At 43.1% G+C, this 25,174-nt stretch overlaps 1 protein-coding gene across 1 annotated transcript; it reads left to right on the plus strand.

Annotated features, from left to right (window-relative positions):
* Positions 1 to 22,806, plus strand: CHRNA3 (cholinergic receptor nicotinic alpha 3 subunit; the record flags this gene model as incomplete). Its single annotated transcript, XM_082649465.1, has 5 exons — positions 1 to 36; positions 150 to 194; positions 1,316 to 1,425; positions 14,852 to 15,863; positions 22,678 to 22,806. The coding sequence occupies exons 1-5, from the start codon at positions 16 to 18 to the stop codon at positions 22,804 to 22,806; spliced, it is 1,317 nt and encodes a 438-aa protein (XP_082505591.1). The 5' UTR covers positions 1 to 15.
* Between the last annotated feature and the right edge of the window lie 2,368 nt (positions 22,807 to 25,174).

Raw genomic sequence — 25,174 nt, forward strand, 5'->3', positions numbered from 1 at the left:
CAGTTTGAAGTGTCCATGTCTCAGCTGGTGAAGGTGGTGAGTGTCAGAGCCACAAGCCGTGGCCGTGGGGTATGGAGCTTCTGGAATAGCCTTTCCCAGAACCAGCCTTGTTTTTGTAATTCACCATCTACTTTAATCTCTCTTTCTAGGATGAAGTAAACCAGATCATGGAGACCAACCTGTGGCTCAAGCAAGTAAGTGACCATACCCTGGGCACTGCTGCCCCCTGGTGGTGACTGCTTTATTTGCTGTCTGTGAACCAAGGGCCAAAACGCCTACTTCACTCCTGTGGACCCAGATTGAGGTCCACTGACTGGCTGGTCTGTCTCTACCTGGGCTTGGGGTCATATGCACTGCTCTACACCCCTGTGGAAAGACTGCAGGGCCCAGCCCCTCGAGTCACAGACGATAGACTGCATCCTGGAAAGAGAGACCTCCATGCTCAGACAAAATGGGGCTGACCCGGGCCTGGAGCCCTGGCACCGACTCTAGGGTGGCGCCTGAGGCACCTCTTCCCCTTCCTCTTGCTAAAAACTCATCCTTGTTGTTGATGGGGGGGTGGGAGCTGGGGTTCTGGATTTTCCTGTTCAGATTGGGACCAAAGAAAGGGGCTTCCACATGTTCTCCCCAGGGAGGCTTTGTGCAGACGTGGACAGATAACCCACTGGCCTAAGGGTGATCCTTCCACCAGCTCAGCCAACTGGACACTCAGCTCATGCAGCCTTCCCTCCTAGGAGGCTGGCAAGCCAGATGGGCACGGTGCCCACTCACCGCCCTCTGGTACACGTTCCCTCCAGCCACAGCTTCACCTCTCTCCCCTCAGGTGCTCAGGACTCACACCCCCCAGCCTCTACACCCAAACACTTCCTGGGCCCTGGTGGGATCATGGTTCCTTCCCCAGACCCTTCAGAGGCCAACCCTGCTCAACCCGGAGGTGGAAGAGAGTTCTGTGTGTCATGAGCACCGTTACTGGGGCCTGATGGCATGTCCAAGCCGTTTCAGGAATGTAAACAGCAGGAGCTTAAGGCAGGGACCTGGACCTGGCACTGGAAGTGACTGGAGAAAGCCCTAGTGGTCCTGATTGATTGATGGGGGCTGGGCTTGCCCCACTCATGGGGGCGGCCTGCACACTCAGCCCAGTGCTGTCTCCCCACTAGCACCCACATGAGGAATGGGCCAGTGTGGTCTGCATTGCAGAGGCGGCTCTGACGTGCAGCCGAGGTGGGGAGGTCACCAAGATGAGTGGTGTCAAAAGAAGTAAAACCATGCTTGTCCTTCCACTGCCCCCCTCTCCCTCCTTGCCTTCTCCCCCCAGATCTGGAATGACTACAAGCTGAAGTGGAACCCTTCCGACTACAATGGAGCGGAGTTCATGCGTGTCCCTGCACAGAAGATCTGGAAGCCAGACATTGTGCTGTATAACAAGTAAGGTGCTGGGTGGCCCCCACCTCTCAGGGCTGTCAGCCTGGACCTGGGTCCTTGGCCTGCTGTGCTTTACAGCCTGGTCTTCCTGGGACCTTTTCCAAGAGAGCTCCATTCATTTGGTTCATTCCGCAGGTATTTATTGACCTACTATGTGCCAGGTCCTAGAGATACTGTGGCACAAGATAGATACCCTCCCCCTTGCCTCTAGGAGTTTATCAGACACACCAGGGAATACAGGAATGAGTTACAGTATCCAAATATGCAATTACAGACTGGAGGAAGGGCAAGGAAGGAAACATGGGGGTGGGCTTCTGTCACCAAGGCAGGACCTGACCATCCCTGTAAGTCAGGCTGTAGCCACGCCCCATGGTTAGACCACAGGAAAGCTTCATTCTTTTTTTTTAATGGATGACCACAACAAAAGCAACAATGATTGCAACTACCAAACACGAAACACACTCGTACTGTCATAATGTTGACATTCAGTCCAGTAATCCTCCACTGTAACAGCTCCTTTACTTTGCACTGAAAATTGATTTGTATATTTTTTGCCTCTGAGTCCTTGTGGGATTTTTTTTTTATTATTCAAACAGAAAGTCACAAAAATTGTAATCATCCTCATCAGTTCACTCAGTCCCATGTAATTAATTTTTTTTATCTTGATCTTTTGTTAGCACTTTTATGAATTCATCAGTTTTCCATTAGAGTTCTGAAAATGCTTATTCATTCAGTTCAGCACTATAGTCAGTTACCAGAAACCTGTACTTGTCAGTCTTTTCCATGAATTCCTTGAAGATGAAACCCTTTTATAGGAACATTTTGTGAAAGCATCAGAGTACACCCAGAACTCTCTGTAAATGACAAAAGACTTAAATATTACCACGGTTAAAGATATGATGAAAGTTCATAATAATGCAGCTGACAAGGAAATTTAGTTATTTCTGAGATATACATTTTAAAGTAATAACTAGAGTTATGACTTCTAACATTATACCAGAAAATATAAGATTTTTAGAAATTTCATGTAACGTTTGAATCATTTATATTAATATATTTCCATACAAATAACCCAAAGAAAGTTTAGTATTAGTTGTTTTTTTTGTTTGTTTTTTTGTACTGCAGGTTCTTACTAGTCATCAATTTTATACACATCAGTGTATACATGTCAATCCCAACCGCCCAATTCAGCACAACACCATCCCCACCCCACCGTGGTTTTCCCCCCTTGGTGTCCATATGTTCGTTCTCTACATCTGTGTCTCAACTTCTGCCCTGTAAACCGGGTTCATCTGTACCATTTTTCTGGGTTCCACATACATGCGTTAATATACTATATTTGCTTTTCTCTTTCTGACTTACTTCACTCTGTATGACAGTCTCTAGATCCATCCATGTATCAACAAATGACTCAATTTCGTTCCTTTTTATGGCTGAGTAATATTCCATTGTATATATGTACCACTACTTCTTTATCCATTTGTCTGTCGATGGGCATTTAGGCTGCTTCCATGACCTGGCTATTGTAAACAGTGCTGCACTGAACATTGGGGTGCATGTGTATTTTTGAATTATGGTTTTCTCTGGGTATATGCCCAGTAGTGGGATTGCTAGATCATATGGTAATTCCATTTTTAATTTTTTAAGGAACCTCCATACTGTTCTCCATAGTGGCTGTATCAAATTACATTCCCACCAACAGTGCAAGAGGGTTCCCTTTTCTCCACACCCTCTCCAGCATTTGTTGTTTGCAGATTTTTTTTTTTTTTTTTTTTGCTGTACATGGGCCTCTCACTGTTGGGGCCTCTCCCGTTGTGGAGCACAGGCTCTGGACGCGCAGGCTCAGCGGCCATGGCTCACGGGCCCAGCCTCTCCGCAGCATGTGGGATCTTCCCGGACCGGGGCACGAACCCATGTCCCCTGCATTGACAGGCGGACCCTCAACCACTGCGCCACCAGGGAAGCCCTGTTGTTTGCAGATTTTTGATGATGCCCATTCTAACTGTAGTTTTGATTTGCATTTCTCTAACAATTAGTGATGTTGAGCAGCTTTTCATGTGCTTCTTGGCCATCTGTATGTCTTCTTTGGAGAAATGTCTGTTTAGGTCTTCTGCCCATTTTTGGATTGGGTTGTTTGTTTCTTTAATATTGAGCTGCATGAGCTCTTTATATATTTTGAAGATTAATCCTTTGTCTGTTGATTAGTTTGCGAATATTTTCTCCCATTCTGAGGGTTGTCTTTTCGTCTTGTTTATGGTTTCCTTTGCTGTGCAACAGCTTTGAAATTTCATTAGGTCCTATTTGTTTATTTTTGTTCTTATTTCCATTACTCTAGGAGGTGGATCAAAAAAGATCTTGCTGTCATTTATGTCAAACAGTGTTCTTCCTATGTTTTCCTCTAATAGTTTCATAGTGTCCGGTCTTACATTTAGGTCTCGAATCCATTTTGAGTTTATTTTTGTGTATGGTGTTAGGGAGTGTTCTAATTTCATTCTTTTACATGTAGCTGTCCAGTTTTCCCAGCACCACGTATTGAAGAGACTGTCTTTTCTCCACTGTATATCTTTGCCTCATTGTCATAGATTAGTTGACCATAGGCACGTGGGTTTATCGCTGGGCTTTCTATCTTGTTCCATTGATCTATGTTTCTGTTTTTTGTGCCAGTACCATATTGTCTTGATTATTGTAGCTTTGTAGTATAATCTGAAGTCAGGGAGACTGATTCCTCCAGCTCCGTTTTTCCCCTCAAGAATCCTTTTGCTATTCGGGATCTTTTGTGTCTCCGTACAAATTTTAAGATGATTTGTTCTAGTTTCGTAAAAAATGCCATTGGTAATTTGATAGGGATTGCACTGAATCTGTAGATTGCTTTGGGTAGTATAGTCATTTTCACAATATTGATTCTTCCAATCCAAGAACATGGTATATCTCTCCATCTGTTGGTATCATCTTTAATGTTTTTCATCAGTGTCTTATAGTTTTCTGCATATAGGTCTTTTGTTTCCCTAGGTAGGTTTATTCCTAGGTATTTTATTCTTTTTGTTGCAATGGTAAACAGGAGTGTTTCCATAATTTCTATTTCAGATTTTTCATCATTAGTGTATAGGAATGCAAGAGATTTCTGTGCATTAATTTCGTATCCCATAACTTTACCAAATTCATTGATTAGCTCTAGTAGTTTTCTTGTGGCATTTTTAGGATTCTCTATGTATAGTATCATGTCATCTGCAAACAGAGACAGTTTTACTTCTTCTTCTCCAATTTGTATTCCTTTTATTTCTTTTCCTTCTCTGATTGCCATGGCTAGGACTTCCAAAATTATGTTGAATAATAGTGGTGAGAGTGGACATCCTTGTCTTGTTCCTGATCTTAGAGGAAATGCTTTCAGTTTTTCAGCATTGAGAATGATGTTTGCTGTGGGTTTGCCGTATATGGCCTTTCTTATGTTGAGGTAGCTTCCCTCTATGCCCACTTTCTGGAGAGTTTTTATCATAAACGGGTGTTGAATTTTGTCAAAAGCTTTTTCTGCATCTATTGAGATGATTATATGGTTTTTATTCTTCATTTTGTTAATGTGGTGTATCACATTGATTGATTTGCGTATTCTGAAGAATCCTTGCATTCCTGGGATAAATCCCACTTGATCATGGTGTATGATCCTTTTAATGTGTTGTTGAATTCTGTTTGCCAGTATTTTGTTGAGGATTTTTGCATCTGTGTTCATCAGTGATATTGGTCTGTAATTTTTATCTTTGGTAGTATCTTTGTTTGGTTTTCGTATCAGAGTGATGGTGGCCTCAGAGAATGAGTTTGGGAGTGTTCCTTCCTCTGCAATTTTTTGGGAGAGTTTGAGAAGGATGGGTGTTAGCTCTTCTCTAAATGTTTGGTAGAATTCACCTGTGAAGCCATCTGGTCCTGGACTTTTCTTTGTTGGAAAATTTTTAATCACAGTTTCAATTTCATTACTTGTGATTGGTCTGTTCATATTTTCTGTTTCTTTGTGGTTCAATCTTGGAAGGTTATACCTTTCTAAGAATTTGTCCATTTCTTCCTGGTTGTCCATTTTATTGGCATAGAGTTGCTTGTAGTAGTCTCTTAGGATGCTTTGTATGTCTGCCATGTCTGTTGTAACTTCTTTTTCATTTTTAATTTTATTGATTTGAGTCCTCTCCCTCTTTTTCTTGTTGAGTCAGGCTAATGGTTTATCAATTTTGTTTATCTTCTCAAAGAACCAGCTTTTAGTTTTATTGACCTTTGCTATTGTTTTCTTTGTTTCTATTTCATTTATTTCTGCTCTGATCTTTATGATTTCTTTCCTTCTGCTAAATTTGGGTTTTGTTTGTTCTTCTTTGTCTAGTTCCTTTAGGTGTAAGGTTAGATTGTTTACTTGAGTTTTTTGTTTCTTGAGGTAGGCTTGTATAGCTATAAACTTCCCTCTTAGAACTGCTTTTCCTGCCTCTCATAGGTTTTGGATCATTGTGTTTTCATTGTCATTTGTCTCTAGGTATTTTTTTATTTCCTCTTTGATTTCTTCAGTGATCTCTTGGTTATTTAGTAACATATTGTCTAGCCTCCAAGTGTTTGTCTTTTTTACGTTTTTTTTCCCTGTAATTCATTTGTAATCTCATAGCATTGTGGTCAGAAAAGATGCTTGATATGAGTTCACTTTTCTTAAATTTACTGAGGCTTGATTTGTGACCCAAGATGTGATCTATCCTGGAGAATGTTCTGTGTGTGCTTGAGAAGAAAGTGTAATCTGCTGTTTTTGGATGGAATGTCCTATAAATATCAATTAAATCTATTTGGTCTATTGTGTCATTTAAAGCTTCTGTTTCCTTATTTATTTTCATTTTGGATGATCTGTCCATTGGTGTAAGTGAGGTGTTAAAGTCCCCCACTATTGTTTTACTGTTGATTTCCTCTTTTATAGCTGTTAGCAGTTGCCTTATGTATTGAGGTGCTCCTATGTTGGGTACATATATCTTTATAATTGTTATATCTTCTTCTTGGAGTGATCCCTTGATCATTATGTAGTGTCCTTCCTTGTCTCTTGTAACATTCTTTATTTTAAAGTCTATTTTATCTGATATGATTATAGCTACTCCAGCTTTCTTTTGACTTCCATTTGCATGGAATATCTTTCACCATCCCCTCACTTTCAGTCTGTACGTGTCCCTAGATCTGAAGTGGGTCTCTTGTAGAGAGCATATATATGGGTCTTGTTTTTGTATCCATTCAGCAAGCCTGTGTCTTTTGGTTGGAGCATTTAATCCATTCACATTTAAGGTAATTATTGATATGTATGTTCCTATGACCATTTTCTTAATTGTTTTGGGTTTGTTTTTGTAGGTCCTTTTCTTCTCTTTTGTTTCCCACTTAGAGAAGTTCCTTTAGCATTTGTTGTAGAGCTGGTGTGGTAGTGCTGAATTCTCTTAGCTTTTGCTTGTCTGTAAAGGTTTTGATTTCTCCATCGAATCTGAATGAGATCCTTGCCGGTAGAGTAATCTTGGTTGTAGGTTCTTCCCTTTCATCACTTTAAGTATATCATGCCACTCCCTTCTGGCTTGTAGAGTTTCTGCTGAGAAATCAGCTGTTAACCTTATGGGAGTTCCCTTGCATGTTATTTGTCATTTTTCCCTTGCTGCTTTCAGTAGTTTTTCTTTGTCTTTCATTTTTGCCAATTTGATTAGTATGTGTCTCGGCGTGTTTCTCCTTGGGTTTATCCTGTATGGGACTTTCTGCACTTCCTGGACTTGGGTGGCTGTTTCCTTCCCCATGTTAGGGAAATTTTTGACTATGATCTCTTCAAATATTTTCTCGGGTCCTTTTTCTCTCTCTTCTCCTTCTGGGACCCCTATAATGTGAATGTGGGTGCATTTAACGTTGTCCCAGAGGTCTCTTAGGCTGTCTTCATTTCTTTTCATTCTTTTTTCTTCATTCTGTTGCGCAGCAGTGAATTCCACCATTCTGTCTTCCAGTTCACTTATCTGTTCTTCTGCCTCAGTTATTCTGCTATTGATTCCTTCTAGTGTAGTTTTCATTTCAGTTATTGTATTGTTCATCTCTGTTTGTTCTCTAATTCTTATAGGTCTTTGTTAAACATTTCTTGCATCTTCTCTATCTTTGCCTCCATTCTTTTTCCGAGGTCCTGGATCATCTTCACTATCATTATTCTGAATTCTTTTTCTGGAAGGTTGCCTATCTCCACTTCATTTAGTTGTTTTACTTGGGTTTTATCTTGTGCCTTCATCTGGTACATAGCCCTCTGCCTTTTCATCTTGTCTGTCTTTCTGTGAATGTGGTTTTTGTTCCACAGGCTGCAGGATTGTAATTCTTCTTGCTTCTGTTCTCTGCCCTCTGCTGGATGAGGCTATCTAAGAGGCTTGATGCGAGGGACTGGTGCTGGGTAGAGCTGACTGTTGCTCTGTTGGGCAGAGCTCAGTTAAACTTAATCTGCTTGACTGTTGATGGGTGGGGCTGGGTTCCCTCCCTGTTGGTTGTTTGGCCTGAGGCAACCCAACACTGGAGCCTACCTGGGCTTTTGGTGGGGCTAATGACAGACTCTGGGAGGGCTCATGCCAAGGAGTACTTCCCAGAACTTCTGCTGTCAGTGTCCTTGTCCCCACGGTGAGCCACAGCGCCCCCCCCCCCCACTGCCTCTGCAGGAGACCCTCCAACACTAGCAGGTTGGTCTGGTTCAGTCTCCCCTGGGGTCATTGCTCCTTACCCTGAGTCCTGATGTGCACACTACTTTGTGTGTGCCCTCCAAGAGTGGAGTCTCTGTTTCCCCTAGTCCTGTCGAAGTCCTGCAGTCAATTCCCACTAGGCTTCAGGGTCTAATTCTCTAGGAATTCCTCCTCCTGTTGCCGGACCCCCAGGTTCGGAAGCCTGACGTGGGGCTCAGAACCTTCACTCCAGTGGGTGGGCTTCTGCAGTATAAGTGTTCTCCAATCTGTGAGTCACCCACCCAGCAGTTATGGGATTTGATTTTACTGTGATAGAGCTCCTCCTACCATCTCATTGTAGCTTCTCCTTTGTCTTTGGATGTGGGGTATCTTTTTTGGTGAGTTCCAGTGTCTTCTGTTGATGATTGTCCAGCAGCTAGTTGTGGTTCTGGTGTTCTTGCAAGAGGGAGTGAGAGCACGTCCTTCTACTCCAGCATCTTGGTTCCTCTCCAAGCTTCATTCTTTTACTCACCCAGCGAATGCTCCCTGCCCCTGCCTCACACTGCACACGTGCATCTGCCCACCAGCCACAGGAAGCTGCACCTTTCTCTCTCTTTCAAAGGTTCTTCCTCTGCCTATCTGAATCTGCCCATTGTGGCACCTACAAAACCTGCCTCTTTCTTAAGCCCATACAAACCTGACACCTTCCACATTTAACCTCTGTTATTAGACAAACATAATTTTAATTGGTATTTTACAGTATGTACTAGTTTGTTCTCCAGGTATTGACAGACTTCAATTTCGTAACTGTGCTTTATCTCTGGAGTTCTAATGTCTTAAAAAACCACTGAGCATTTTTCAACAAAACACTTCATATAGAATTAGTCTAATCAGATTTTAAAGCATTCTGTGTTTAGGTTTGTATGCTGTATTAGTACGAATCAATATGTTTTACTGTTCGTATTGGGACTAGAGAAGCTACGTTTTTGGTTGAATCCCACTTTCTATTCATGGGTTAAAAGAGAAGTGTTCTTTAACTACTCTAAAGATGGTCCGTGTTTTTATTTTTTAAATTTTTTTATTTTTTTAACATCTTTATTGGAGTATAATTGCTTTACAATGGTGTGTTAGTTTCTGCTTTATAACAAAGTGAATCAGCTGTACATGTACATATACATATATCCCCATATCTCTTCCCTCTTGCGTCTCCCTCCCTCCCACCCTCCCTATGCCACCCTCTAGGTGGTCACAAAGCACTGAGCTGATCTCCCTGTGCTGTGTGGCTGCTTCCCACTAGCTATCGATTTTATATTTGGTAGTGTATATATGTCCATGCCACTCTCTCATTTTGTCCCAGCTTACCCTTCCCCCTCCCCATGTCCTCAAGTCCATTCTCTAGTAGGTCTGCATCTTTATTCCTGTCCTGCCCCTAGGTTCTTCATAACCTTTTTTTTTTTTTAGATTCCATATATATGTGTTAGCATACGGTATTTGTTTTTCTCTTTCTGACTTACTTCGGTCTGTATGACAGATTCTAGGTCCATCCACCTCACTACAAATAACTCAGTTTCATTTCTTTTTATGGCTGAGTAATTCCATTGTATATATGTGCCACATCTTCTTTATCCATTCATCTGTCGCTGGACACTTAGGTTGCTTCCATGTCCTGGCTATTGTAAATAGAGCTGAACATGAACACTGTGGTACGTGACTCTTTCTGAATTATAGTTTAAGCTACAGTAATCAAGAGAGTATGGTACTGGCACAAAAACAGAAATATAGATCAATGGAACAGGATAGAAAGCCCAGAGATAAACCCACCCACATATGGTCACCTTATTTTTGATAAAGGAGGCAAGAATATACAATGGAGAAAAGACAGCCTCTTCAACAAGTGGTGCTGGGAAAACTGGACAGCTACATGTAAAAGAATGAAATTAGAGCACTCCCTAACACCATTCACAAAAATAAACTCAAAATGGATTAAAGACCTAAATGGAAGGCCAGAAACTATAAAACTCTTAGAGGTCCGTGTTTTGTTTACTGCTTTTCCAAGAAAAGACAGCATTCATAAATGTGTTTCTTTCATGCAACTTGTAAACATGTAACATGTAAATTGGTCCTTAAAGAACTGGGACAGGAGATAAATTAACTGGTTTGTAGAAATCTCCTGGTCCAAAGGCTCTTAAGGAGCTGAGCAGGGTGGTAAGAATTTTTGCTAAGCTAGAATTAAGACAGTGGGCACAGATCTTAATCTTATGATTTGCATTTCATAGCTGTTTTCTTGCTGGCAACCTTGGGTGAACAGCTGGGGTACTTTAGGGATGTGTGCTTTTAACAGTACTGAGAGACATAGTGAAAAGCTTCCATCGGATATGGAGAGGAGCAAATATCATAAGGAATTTCCTTGGAATCTGAAGCTGAAAATAAGATTTAGAGACTATCCTTCAATTCCTCTCTCCTAACTAAAACTTCAGTTTCTCTGAACCTCGGGTGAGAGTTTCTTTTCATTTCAACACACTAGAAAGACTTTTTACCTTCTTATGCCAGTTTCTCCTGCCATGTTTTTGTTCTTTGAAGTTCGTTCTCTAGTAGAATCCTCAGAAAGTGTTCGTGGACACAGTGTACCCTAAGTTCTTACAAGTTCATAACTCATTGTAGCCTTTTTAGGTAATACTCTTAGGTCATTTGCTGATATAAAATCCTTCACTCATACTTTCCTTCCATGAAAACCTTAAAAATGCTGACTCATGTTCTGGTATGAAGTGTTGCTGTCAAAAACGATTGCCAGTCTAATTTTCTTTTTTTCTTGTAAAATCTGGTGACTTTGGGGAGAGTAAAGGGACTCTATTAATACGTGTGCCAGGACCACAGATGTAAACCAGGACTGTTCTGGATGAATTGGGATTCATAGTCAGCTTGTTTACAAGGGCGTTGTTCTTTTTCTTGGGTAACCCAAAGATATTTTACCCTTTATCTTTAAAATCTAGTTGTTTTACTCTGTACCATATACATAATAAGCCTTCTTTTATTCCAGTAAATGTTTTGTGAATTAGAGTTTTTCAGATCTGTTCTATTGCTTTATCTCTCCAGGAACTCCATTTTCACATATATTTGAACTGCTTTACCTATATTCTTTCCATATTATTTTCTCTCACATTCTTTTTCTTTGTCTCTTTTTGATTTAAAAGAATTTTTTCTCCTTTCTGTTTTCTATTTTCATCACAATACTTTCCATGGTGTGTGCTGCTTGTTACGTTTTAGTTTTTATTTCTAAAATGATTTTTTAAATTTCTTTCTTCCCATTCTTTCCTAAGTTCTGTCAGTTCTTTATTCATCCTCCTATTGCTTACCCAAATTCTTAACTTTTCTATTTCTAATTTATGCTGCTCTTTCAAAGTTTCTAAAGATCGTTCTTTCTATTACCTTAATTTGTAATGTCAGATTATCAGTTTCATCTGCTCTGAGGTTATATTTTTGCAGTGTGCACTTGTCTGCTTGTATGCTATTGTCATTCAATTACTTTTCATATTTTTCTTACAATATGTTAATATGAGGTTCAGTCTAATCCTTTTTTGTTGCTCTTGTTTGATGGCCTTTGTTGCTCTATTTGATGGCCTTTGTTGTACTTTTAGGACAGGTTCCCAGAGGGGATGGGAGTGGGTAAGGGTGGGTCTCTTGTGTCACCTGCTTGGGAGTTCCCTCCTCAAGTGGTTCCCTTGAAGCATTTAAATACTCCGTGTAGCCACCTCCACAGTCTGAGAGCTGCCACTTCTAGACACCTGCTTCTCTACTTTCTCAACCATCTTCTTTTTCTTACTCTCAGTTTCCCACGCTGTTCAATTTGAAGCCTACCCTATGTAGCTTTTTTCTGGGTGGGTCTCTGCCCTTCTGGAAGGCAGTTGGGGTGGGAGGTGTTTCTGAGATAGAGCCCAGTCCAGCCTCCTCTGCAGACCCTGGTGGCTCCCCATCGTTTTGTCCTCTCCCACAAACTGGAACCTGTGGTGCCCTCTCTGTTTCACCGTTCCCCTTGCTGAAGATGCAGTGCAGAGCGGGGTCCTCTTTTTTGAGGGGCAGATACCTCTTGGTGATTTCTGTCTGGGGCTTTCGGGACAGGAGAACTTCCCTTCCTCTTCCCTCAGCCACCTCCACAGCAGCTAACCCCACCCGAATCCCACGCAGGTCCCACTGGTGGTAGTGGTTCGACCCCACTCTCTCACACCTGAGGTTCTTAGAGTTCCACGTAACCTAACTTTGTTGACCACGTGGGCAGCGGGATTTTCCTTTTGCTATCTTGTTGCCCTGTTTTTCTGAGGAAATTTGGAAAGGTTAAAGAAACGGATGCCATCGTGATCTTTCTCATACCACTCACCACCCTCGCCCCACTTCAGCTCTTACTCTTTCCTTCTATTAAAGTGATACCTCAACTAATCATTTGCACCCACCCTGCCTTTTCTTTTTTTTAATCAGCTCACGTGGTTCAGCAACACACTGGCTGAGTGAGACCTTTCCCCCTCTGCTGACCCTTGCTGCCAGCCATCTCTTGGGCAGCCAGGGGGGTGAGAGCTTCATTTATCTTTTTGGTCATCCGTTCAGTCAGCTAGTACTTACCGAGCGCCCTCTCTGTGGCTGGGGCTCTGCCAGACCCTGGTACCCAGCGAGGTCTTCATCTTCGGTCTCCTGGTGGCAGAGCTAGGCCGCTGACGCTGTCAGCAAGCAGGCCTCCTGGTCTGGACAGACACAGCTGTGGGGGTCTGTAGGCAGCCGCCACAGTGACCAGGATCCCTGGAAAATAGCAGACATGTGCACCAGCAACCAAGGTAAGCTGATCTCCAGTGTTTGGCCTTTTGGACACACAGACTTAAGGACTCAAGTTCCGACTGGTCAAGGCCCTGCCACAGACTCTGTGTGGGACCCTGAGCAAGCCAGTCCTGCCCTCTGACCTTCAGTTTCCTCATTGGTAAAATGAGGGGATCAGACTAAAGCAGGGATCATTAAGCTTTCCTGTGAAGGGCCAGGTAGTTAAGTATTTTAGGCTTTGTGGGCCTTAGAGTCTCTGTCGCAGCTACTCAGTCCTGCCCTTGTAGCTTAAAAGTAACTGCAGACAATAGACCACAAATGGGTATGGCTGTGTGCTCCAATAAAAATTTATGTACAGAAATAGGGGGCAGGCCAGTGGGCCATACTTTGCCCTGGACTAGTCCCTGGGCTCTGAAGGTCCATTTTGTTGATCCAGATGCCCTAAGGAAAGTTGTTCTGGAGGCCTCTGCCTTCCAGGGGTCCTCTCAGCCCTCTGCGTAATGTAGGCCAGCCTCCCAGGACTCCTTGGTGCCCAACATGGTCAAGTCCACTTGGGGCTGTGTGGGTCCCCACCCCCTTCCCACTTCTCATACCCCTCCTTTCCTCCTGGAGCTGGGAATCCTCTTCTTGTGGGGAATTGAGGGCCCAGTAGGATAAAGTGGGGCTAAGAACATATAAACACAGCAGGGCACCTTTGGGACAACCCAGCTGGCTGGAGTGAAGGCGGGTAGTGGATTTGACATCAAGCCTTCACATGTAACGACTGTCCTGCTCGACAGACGCACGTGACGGTGGGAGGGCCAGAGACCAGCAAGGAGACACAGCCCGGACACACCCCCTCCTGTCTTCACACAGTGCTATCCAGTAACAACCAGCCAGGATATCCCTAAATGTATAGGTTTGTCTTTTTTTTTTTTTTTTCCAGCTCTTCAGGCAAATGGGTATAGTGGTTGCTCCCTTTAGAAGGACATACATGCCTTCAAATGCAGAACTCTAAGAAATCAACAGGGCTGACCCACGGAAATGTCAAGAGCTTTCACTGGGCGAGGCCATTGTCATGAGGACCGGCTGGCTTCATGCTCAGATGTGAGCTTGGACGGGGTGTTGAGCTGGTCGTCAGCAAATCTTCCACTGCACAAACCAGCTGATAAATGCCAACAAGCCAATTCTAGGAATAATGTATGTCTCTGCATAGAAAGGGCGCACATAGCTAAACAGAAGGGAGAAGGAACATGGGGAAGGATAGGGACACAGAAGGCAAAGGAACCTGTCATGCTGGGTTTGAAAGACAAGGAATCAGAAAACATGATTATTCATTCTAAAACAGTGCAGGGAGGAATGGGGAGTTTGGTAAACGGTAGAACCAGGGTCCAGAGATAGGGCCTGGTAATAGACCCATCTAACAGGCTCAGTTTAATGGCAGTGGGCTCCTACGGTGGTCTCTGCAGCCCCTTCCAGGTCCACGGTCTGGTTTGACATCCGTGTGTGTACACACATTGGGGTCCCAATGCAGACAGAATGAGGAGGCATTACCAGGGCCAAACCATAGGGAGAGCGAGTGGCAAATATCCCCAAGGTCACCTAAACACCTGCCTCTGATGACCACTTTCATTCATTTCTTTTATTTCTTCAATTAAAGGAGAAAAAAAATCTCTGGCATTTGGGAGTGTCTCCATATATATCAAGCTGGGAGTTGTATGGTGTGGAATGAACCCATGACGTGCCCCAGGGCGGGGGGTGATGAGTGTGTCAGATCGTTGGGGGTTGGGGGGTCCTGGGCCTCAGTATCCCCATTGGTAAATGGGATGGTGAACTGCGAGACCTTTTACAGCACTTTGAGCTCTCATATTCTGCAGTTTTACAAATCGTTACTTGCCGTTTACCTGCTGGCAGCATGAGAAGCTGGGCTAGCTGACCACATGGTAATGACCTGTGTGCCGCACACCTCCTCTTTGTCTCCGCAGTGCTGTTGGGGATTTCCAGGTGGACGACAAGACCAAAGCTTTACTCAAGTACACAGGGGAAGTGACTTGGATCCCCCCGGCCATCTTTAAGAGCTCGTGCAAAATCGATGTGACCTACTTCCCATTCGATTACCAGAACTGCACCATGAAGTTTGGTTCCTGGTCCTACGACAAGGCAAAAATCGACCTGGTCCTGATCGGCTCCTCCATGAACCTCAGGGACTACTGGGAGAGTGGTGAGTGGGCCATCATCAAAGCCCCAGGCTACAAACATGACATCAAGTACAACTGCTGCGAGGAGATCTACACGGACATCACGTACTCGCTGTACATCCGGCGCCTGCCCCTGTTCTACACCATCAACCTCATCATCCCCTGCCTGCTCATCTCCTTCCTGACTGTGCTTGTCTTCTACCTGCCCTCCGACTGCGGCGAGAAGGTGACCCTCTGCATCTCGGTCCTCCTCTCCTTGACTGTGTTTCTGCTGGTGATCACTGAGACCATCCCGTCCACCTCTCTGGTGATTCCCCTGATCGGCGAGTACCTCCTGTTCACCATGATTTTTGTAACCTTGTCCATCGTCATCACCGTCTTCGTGCTCAACGTGCACTACAGGACCCCCACCACACACACGATGCCCATGTGGGTGAAGACCATATTCTTGAACTTTCTTCCCAGGGTCATGTTCATGACCAGGCCGGCAAGCAGTGAGGGTAACACTCAGAGGCCAAGACCCTTCAATAGCGCTGAGCTCTCAAACCTGAATTGCTTCAGCCACATAGAGTCCAAGAGCTGCAAAGAAGGCTACCCCTGCCAGGACGAGCTATGTAGCCACTGCCACCACCGCAGGGTAAAAATCCTGAATTTCAGTGCCAATCTCACGAGAAGCTCCAGTTCTGAATCCGTCAATGCCGTGCTGTCCCTCTCTGCTCTGTCACCAGAAATCAGAGAAGCTATCCAAAGTGTCAAGTATATTGCTGAAAATATGAAAGCACAGAATGAAGCCAAAGAGGTAAGGATATGTCTGTTATTACATTGGTCATTCATTCATTCAACAAACATTGTATTGGTTCCTTGTGGGCAAGGAATTAGACTGGCATCAGTGGCTTGTGTTCAGACCAGCTCCTCATTTACCAGTTATTTATCCTTGGATACACCGCCTCACCTCTGTGAGTCTGTCTTTTCATCTGTAAAATGGGATGATAAAGGTTGTGAGTATGTGGTGCCCTGCATTTAGCTGCTGGGCTGCCATTAGTTTGGGCCATTGGAACACCTGATGCTGAGTGAGTGGATTAGGAGGTAGGCTGGAAGAGGGCATGAGGCCAGATGATCTCCAATTAGTACTGATCAGCTGAGCTGACATTTTAAACTTTACTCGTTGTGTCTCCCTACTCCCCTTTAAGAGTAATTTACATAAAGTACACACCTCTTAAGTCTACATCTCAGTGAATTTTTACATTATGTGTACACCCACATAACCATGATCTAGATAAAGGTATAGAACATTTCCAGTGCCCCAGACGGTTCCCTTGTGCCCCTCCCCAGTCAGTAACCCCCTCCCTCCCTCCTCAGTAACCACTGATCCCGACGTCTTTTATGTTAATTAATTTTACCTATTCTTGAACTTCATATACGTGGAATCGCATAGCATAAACTTTCATATCAGACTTCTTTCATTCAGCAAAGTGTACAAAGATGTCTGAGGTTTATCCTTGTGGTTTGTTATTGGTGTGTAAGATTCTACAGTATGACGACACCGCCTTCTGTTTATTCATTCTACAGTTGTTGGACATTTGGTTATTTCCAGTTTGGGGCGATATGAATAAAGCTGCTATAAATTTATACATATCTTTTGGTGAATATATACACTCGTTTCTCCTGGCTACATTCCTAGGGGTGGAATTGCTGGATCACTGGAGAGGTGTACTTTTCACTTTAGTGGACACTGTCAGGTTTCCAAAGGGTTTGAGCCGATTGACATGCCCCCTGGCAATGTTTGAGAGTTCCAGCTGCTGCCCATCCTCGCCAAACGGGGGTGAAGTGGCCTTTCTTGTCCCTGTGGACTAATGATTAGGGCTTTTTTTCATATGCTTATTGGCCATTTGGATATCTTCTTTTGTGAACTATCTATTCACACTCTTGCCCATCTTTTTTTCATTGGGTGAACTTGTATTTCCTTCAAAAATCTTATGCTAGAACTAGTGATAGGTATTAGTAATGGGGAAGCTTTACACTTATGTGTTTGGCTGTTCCCACACTGTTTACCCCCAAGGTTACCAGAATCATGTTCAATAATTTTTTAAGAAGCTCTGCTTTAAAATTAACTGGTTCTGTTTTTAAGTTGATTATTAGCAAAGAGCTAATTACCAGATAATTTCAGCTCCTGATGCACTGTAGGTAATTAATGTTGGTAGGAAATGTCTGGAGCCTCTTTTATTCAGCTGTGAACGGCATATTAAAGTAGATGAGACAGGAGGGAGATAGCAACAGTGGCCCCGTGTCCTCACCCCACCCATCTGAGCAACTCTGAGCCCACTTGTGACTGTAACAATGCAAAACCTCCCACTGATACCAGAAATTTAGCCAAAAAGTCAGGCCCTCCTTTAAATTCAATTGAAGTAGTTGGTTGGTTGGTTTTTTTTTTTCAAGTCTTCATTGAATTTTTTACAACATTGCTTCTGTTTTATGTTTTGGTTTTTTGGCCCTGTGGCACGTGGGATCTTAGCTCCGGGACCAGGGATCGAACCCACACCCCCTGCATTGGAAGTCGAAGTCTTAACCACTGGAGCACCGGGAAGTCCCTGAAGCAGTTGTTGGACATTAAGTACATGATTAGAGAATCTCATTTGTCTAACACTACTCACTTTTGCAGATATTCTCTACCCTTTCTTTTAAAAATAATCACTTCTTTTGAGTGATAATTTACTAAAGATTGAGATCTAAGTACCCATCGTCTTTGTCAGGCTATTAGAAACTATCTTTATTCCAAAAATTATTTACTAGGAACCATATAAGGTGTTAAGAGTTTCACGAGGGTTTTAGTTAGCGTTAGAGTTTCCACAAGACGTGTGACGGAGGCAGAGAGTAAAAAAAAAAATGTTACTGAAAGGGAAGTCACAGCTGAAATGCCAGGAAGGTAAATTAGTGAAATAGCCTGAATGTGGCCAGCTAGAGGCACATGGTTCATCTCAAGGGGCAGCCACTGCTCACTTCTGGTCATCTGTTACCACAGATGAATGTGGTCCCATTGTTTTTCCAGAGAAAGCAGAAATCTGGACCACCGTCCAGTGGATTGCAACCTGTTTATGAAAGGGTGGCAGGTGTTAGAATAAAGATGCCTACTCAGTGCTCTGAGGAGAGTTGGGCTGTCTGAAGGATGCCTTCTTTCTCTCTTACTGTGTGACGGACATGCTGCTGTTTACATAGAGTTTTCTAGAGGTATTTTAATTTCCTAATTCCCTGGCTCCAACTTGGTTGGTTTTAACTGTCCTGGGCTCCTAGGCACTTGGAATGAACAGGCTTGGTTCTCCCAGAGCCATCTCCTGAGGGTGCTGAGAGCCTGTGAATGACTGTCCCTGGACACGCCAGATCCCAGAGGGACAGGAGTGTCATCGTGTCACCTGCCTTGGCTGTTCTCTTTTCAAGTTGTTTGTGTTGGTCACCCCTACTTGCTCACACTTGTGAGGTGTTTAATACTCTAAATTCAGAGTTAGGGCTAGGATTGGGTTACAAGTTAGAAAACTAGTTAGGGAGCTTGTGGTCTCATGTTAATACTCTCCGTCTTACGGTTTTGACGGCTGATCGTTTGAAGTTGGTTCCACTGTATGAGTTGTTCTTGAGGTCTTGGAGGTGTGCATAGATCAGAGCCATGATCTTTTGAGCTAATAACCCTGATACAACTTGTTTTGTTTGGTTCAGATACAGATAGAGAGATATATCTATATATGTATGTATATCTGTTAGTTCATTCATTCCAACTAGAGTCAGACTTCTGATCAATGATTTATTTACATGTGTTGTAATTACTGTTTTCTAGGGTTAAATTTTGGCCATCTTATTTCGCGTTTTCCATTTACTTTCTTTTTGCCTCAGTTCTTGCTGTTTACTAGAAAGTTTGAATATTTTTTGCTGGTTGAAAGTCGTGTGCTTTATTTTTATTTTTCTACTAGCTCTTCCTAACTGATTTAAACCCATGCTCAAGTTCCGTTTTCCATATCAATTGGTCTCTTACATTTTTAAGTATCTGTGTTTTGCCCCCACCCAACTGTCCTTCCCCTCTGATCTTCCTCACTGCTTTGGTTACCTGGGTGTTACTAGAGCTTTAGTTTTGGTTTTTCATGAATATATGTTTTGGTTTTTGACCTTCCTTTTTTTATTTAGTCTATAGTCACCCCTCACATCTACTTATGGTGTCCTCCTGGATTTATCTCTTTGTGTTGGCATGCCTTCTCAGGATTGTTTATGGGTAAACCTTTTGGGGCCTGTAAGCTTAAAAATGTATTGTGGGGCTTCCCTGGTGGCGCAGTGGTTAAGAATCTGCCTGACAATGCAGGGGACACGGGTTCGAGCCCTCATGCAGGAAGATCCCACACGCTGCAGAGCAACTAAGCCCGTGTGCCACAACTACTGAGCCCACGCGCCTAGAGCCCGTGCTCCACAACAAGAGAAGCCACCGCAATGAGAAGCCCATGCACCACAACGAAGAGTAGACCCTACTCACCGCAATAAGGGAAAACCCGCACACAGCAACGAAGATCCAACACAGACAAAAATAAATAATTTTTTTTTAAACTGTATTGTGCCCTCACTTTTTTTTTTTTGCAGTATGCAGGCCTCTCACTGTTGTGGCCTCTCCCGTTGCGGAGCACAGGCTCCGGACGCACAGGCTCAGCGGCCATGGCTCACGGGCCCAGCTGCTCCGCAGCACGTGGGATCTTCCCGGACCGGGGCACGAACCCGTGTCCCCTGCATCGGCAGACAGACTCTCAACCACTGCGCCACCAGGGAACCCCATGTGCCCTCACTTTTAAGTGCGAGTTTAGCTGGATACGAAATTCTAGGGTTGAAGTTCTTTTCCTTAAATACTTAAATAACACTCCATGGCCTTTTTGCCTCAGTGTCGTTTCTGAAAAAGTTTTAATTAATCTGAATGTTGTTCCTTTGCAAGCAATCTATTCTATCTAGAAGCTATTAGAATTTTCTGTTTGTAGAGAAATCGAATGACACCAAACACAACGTGTTGGTGTGGGTCTCTCCTAGTCTGTTTGGCATTCCTGTGAGCCATTTAATTCCAAGGTTTTTCATCTCACTTTAACTCTGGGGAAGTCAATGTTATTTCTGTAAAGATCTCCTGTTCACCCTTCTTTTCTCTTTCCCTGAACTGTTGCTGTACAGATGGGATACCTCTGCTCCCAGCTTCTCCATCTCCTAGCTTTTCTTTTACATCGCTGCCCTAGGTGAGGTCCTTACTCTCCTCCCTGTTTCTTTCCGGGGCTGTATTTACCCTTGCCAGTCACCCCAGCTCTTGAGTTCTTTATCGCGACTTGTCTGTTGTTCACACTTGTATTTCCACTTGATTCTTCTATAACACTGCTTGTTCCTAACTTCGTGTTTCCAGTATTCTCTCCTATCCAGTGACTATCTGGATAGTCTCAAAAGACTGTCTTGTTTAGTTTAGATCCTTAACCTATCTGTTCCATGAATTTTCTTTCAAATACCTAAGTTTGTGTATTGGGGGCCTGTAAACTCACCTTTTCTGGGGGTGTCAGCCATCCTTACTGAACTGTGTTTGAGGGGCCCAAACCCATGCTTCCCAAGGCAGAGGACCCACATGGCCACAAACTGGGCTAGACGCCCCTTCAGGGGCGTTTCCTCCCCTCCAGCTGACCTTGTCCGTGAGGAGCTCCTCCACGTCCCTTTCACGCAACTGCAGTTGTTCATCTTTGATGTGGGGAGCGAGGAGGGAAGCCTCAGGCCCCACCAATCAGTGGGCACCTCTGCTCTGCTCTTCCCCTCAGCCAGGCCCTTCTTTGCTGACAAGTGACCCTGCCTGCATCTCTGGGCTGGGAGTGGCAGGCTGGAAAGAGGCACAGGGTTGGGGGAGAGAAGAGCACAACCAAGCCTTCCCCAGTCCTTCCCTCCACCGAGACCCTTCTCTTCCAACCGCATGCTCACACTCAGCAGTCCACACCTGCCCAGGTTTCTGAGAGTCTTTAAGGCACGGTCTCCTCTTGTTTCTGGGACATCTCCAGGGTTGGGCTGGGAAACAGAGCCAAGTGCTTGGGCTAGTTCACCGTTCTGCCCAACACTCATCTACCTGTTCGTGCATCACTAGTGCCAAAGTTTCCAGAGAATGACCAGTGTCCTTGTGCCTTAAAGACTCAGAGTTAGACATAAAATTAAGTTTCACCCAGCTCTGTTTGCAGCACTGTTTGTATTCATGTGTAAAACCCAAGTCCCCTCTTTCTTCACCAGGCTAAACCATGTGAAGTGCTCTCAGAGGAAGATTTATACTTGGTTAATGGTCATTTTTAAAGTCAGCATTAATATCAGTAGGTATTATTCATTAAGGACCCTGTGCCAGGCACATATTTCATTTAATCCTCATAACAACTCTCTGAATTAGGTACTGTTCTTATCCCCGATTTACCAAGGAGGAAATTGAGGCTGAGAGAGGTCACATAATTTACCCAGATTCTCGTGCCTAGAAAGGAGCAGAGCTGGGATTATAACAAGTCTTGGTTTTCCCACCCCGCTGCCTCCTAGGCCCTAGGAGGTTTAGCCAGTAGGGGGTTGGCAGGAATCACAGCGTCTATTGTATATTGGAATCTTTTACACCCAAAGTCTTAGGAATTCAAATAAGTAACCGGTGGCAAATAGGGCATTATAGCTCTAATCCACTGACTTCTCAATGTCATCAGAGGGACACGTTCACTCACGCTCATAATGGTGAAATAAAATCCTTGTCTCCCAGCCCCATTTCAGTGCACTTAATTAAATTACTAAATCACATGCTGCCTCTCTATTATGTGATTATTTCTTCAAAATCAGTTGATTCATGGGTTCTCTTTTTCTCAGTCCAATTATGGTTTCCCTTCTGAGTTGTCTAGTATAATTAATGTGCAGTTCTCCTTCCTATTTCAAGCCTAAATTGAAGCTGTCTTGTATACAATTAGTCTTGCTCTTTCTTCCATCTTTACTTTATGGTCAGCATTGATTTCTGATTTTGAACCTGTTCTGTAACTGTACGGAATTCCATGATCCTTTGGCCTTCTAATTGAAGATGATACTTGGCTAGTTGGGCATTGTGGAGAGAGGGCAGTGGGAGAGGAAGAGTGATGATGGGCTTACCCTGATGTGCTTATTTCATTTTTGAAACAGACGTTACAAGGAAATTAGTATCTAAAACTGGATAAGAGCTAGTACTCTGAATTATGTTGGACTGTATTAGCTATTCTAACCAAGGCCCAGAATCCTCCTGCAGAGGTGTAAATCAAGTTAACTGGTTTTAACTAACTTTATAAATTGGAATTCAATTTTTAGGGAAAAAAAGGGTTATGTAGATGTTAAGAAATTTGATTTAAAACATTTAATATGACAGATATTTTATTCCTGTTTCTCTAGTGCATAAAGAGAAACTTGAGAATGGTAGACTTCCTCAGACTACATCCATTAGAAAAAAGAGGTTTCTTGCATATTGGCAAGCAGAATGGCTTCTTCTACTGAAACCCATTTATTAGATATTCAATATTGAAAATGTGTCCACCTTGCCTTTTCCTTCCTGCTTTATTTTTTCCTCTTTCATGATGTTTGTTTTTGTCTTTCAGATTCAAGACGATTGGAAGTATGTTGCCATGGTGATTGATCGTATATTTCTGTGGGTTTTCATTCTGGTGTGCATTTTAGGGACAGCAGGATTGTTTCTGCAACCTTTGATGGCCAGGGATGATGCATAAGCACTAAACTGTGTGTTACTTATGAGGTTACTTATGTGTATTGGGGGAGAGGCGGCTCACTGTTTTTTTAATTTTATTTTTTGTTGTGGTAAAATTCACTTAGCATAAAATGTACCATCTTAACCATGTTTAAGGGCACAGTTCAGTGGTATTAAATATATTCAGAGCTTCCCTGGTGGCGCCGTGGTTGACAGTCCGCCTGCCGATGCAGGGGACACGGGTTCGTGCCCCGGTCCAGGAGGATCCCACATGCTGCGGAGCGGCTGGGCCCGTGAGCCATGGCCGCTGAGCCTGCGCGTCTGGAGCCTTGTGCTCCGCAACGGGAGAGCCCACAACAGTGAGAGGCCCGCGTACCGCAAAAAAAAAAAAAATATATATATATATATATATATATATTCACATTGTTGTGTAACCATCACCACCATCCATCCCCATAACTTGTAAAACTATAGACCAGTTAAACAATAATTCCCCATTCTCCCCTCCCACCAGCAACCATCATTACACTTTGTCTTTATGACTTTGACTACTCTAAGTACCTCATATAAGTGGAATCATACAGTATTTGTCTTTTTGTGACTGGCTTATTTCACTTCACAGAATGTCCCTAAGGTTCATCCATGTTGTAGCATATTGCAGAATTTCCTTACTTTTTAAGGCTGAATAATAGTCAATTTTAAGTATATACATTTTGCTTATCCATTTATCTGTTGATGGACACTTGGGTTGCTCCCATGTTTTAGCTGTTGTGGATAATGCTGCTATGAACATGGGTGTACTCTCTCCGATACCTTGCTTTCAGTTCCTTTGGGGATATACCCAGAAGTGGAATTGCTCGATCATATGGCAATTCTATTTTTAATTTTTTGAGGAACTGCCATACTGTTTTCCACCATGGCGATACCATTCTGTATTGCCACCAACAATGTACAAGGGTGGATTCTCCCCAGTTTCTCCACATCCTCATCATACTTTTTTTTTTTTCGGTACGCAGGCCTCTCACTGTCGTGGCGTCTCCCGTTGCGGAGCACAGGCTCCGGACGCGCAAGCTCAGCAGCCAGGGCCACCAGCGAAGCCCTGTTTTGTTTTTCTGATAATAGCAAACCTATTGGTTGTGAGTCAGTATCTCATTGTAGTTTTGATTTCATTTCTCTAATGATTAGTGATTTTGAGCATTTTTTTCACGTGCTTATTGGCCATTTGTGGCCATTTCTTCTTTGGAGAAATGTCTATTCAAGATCTTTGTCCAGTTTTGAATTGCGCTTTTTATTGTTTTAGGAGGTCGCTATGTATTCTAGATATTAATCCTTTATCAGATATATGATTTGCAAATATTTTCTCCCATTCTGTGGGTTGCCTTTTTACTGTCAATAGTGTCTTTTGATGCACAAAATTTTTTAATTTTCATGAAGTCCAATCTGTCTGCTTTTTCTTTCATTACCTGTGCTTTTTGTGTCATATCCAAGAAATCATTGCCAAATCCAATGTCATAAAGCATTGTCCTGTTTTCTTCTAAGAGTTTTATTGTTTTAGGTCTTACATTTAAGCTTTTTCTCAATAGAGCTTCCTATCATCACTTCCTATCATCAAGCTACTGGCTTTGCTTTTGACATTTCAAGGTTTACTTATTATCCAGTTGTCTTGACTTTTGTTAAAAAAAAAAAAAGATTCATGCAAGAAAAATGTCAAGAGAATTATGGCTAAATGAATACTGAACCAGCCTTTTGGGTAAGGTAATGTCAGAATATAATTCTTCTGCAGTGATAAAGTAGCATGCTGTGCTGTGGACCATGTAAAAATGGACTAAATATGAAAACTGTTTTTTTTTTTAGCAGTCGAGATGTAACTGGATTTTAAAAAAAAAACCTTACTGTTCAGAAATACGAAAAATTGTTTTCAGTATCACAACAGATTTCCCAGTGGTTTCCTTGTTTAGCTCACAATCTCCTTGCAGTTTATACTATTTCAGTAAGGTCTCACTACTGTTATTTCTTACCATGCACCTTTTTTTTTTTTTAACTGTTTGTTTTTCAAGAGTCTAAGGACCATGCCCTCATTGTAGATGGCCTCAGTTATTTATTTTGCATAATTCTAAATTATTATACTATGAGAAATTATACCTCATCACACAGTCATTGTTACTGAACGGGGTTTCTCAGCCTTAGCACTAGTAACATTTTGGGCCAGATAATTCTGTGTTGAGGGGGGACGGGGTCTGTCCTGTACGTTGTAGGATCTTTAAGAGCACCCTGGCCCCTACCCACTAGATGCCAATAACATAACCCCCATCCCTTGCCAGGTGTGACGACCAGAAATATCCCCTCAGGGGCAAAACTGCCCCTTTGAGAACCACTGCTTTAGACAAATT

This window comes from Grampus griseus (genome assembly GCF_964374135.1).
Source record: "Grampus griseus genome assembly, chromosome: 2".
Taxonomy (NCBI): Eukaryota; Metazoa; Chordata; class Mammalia; order Artiodactyla; family Delphinidae; genus Grampus; species Grampus griseus.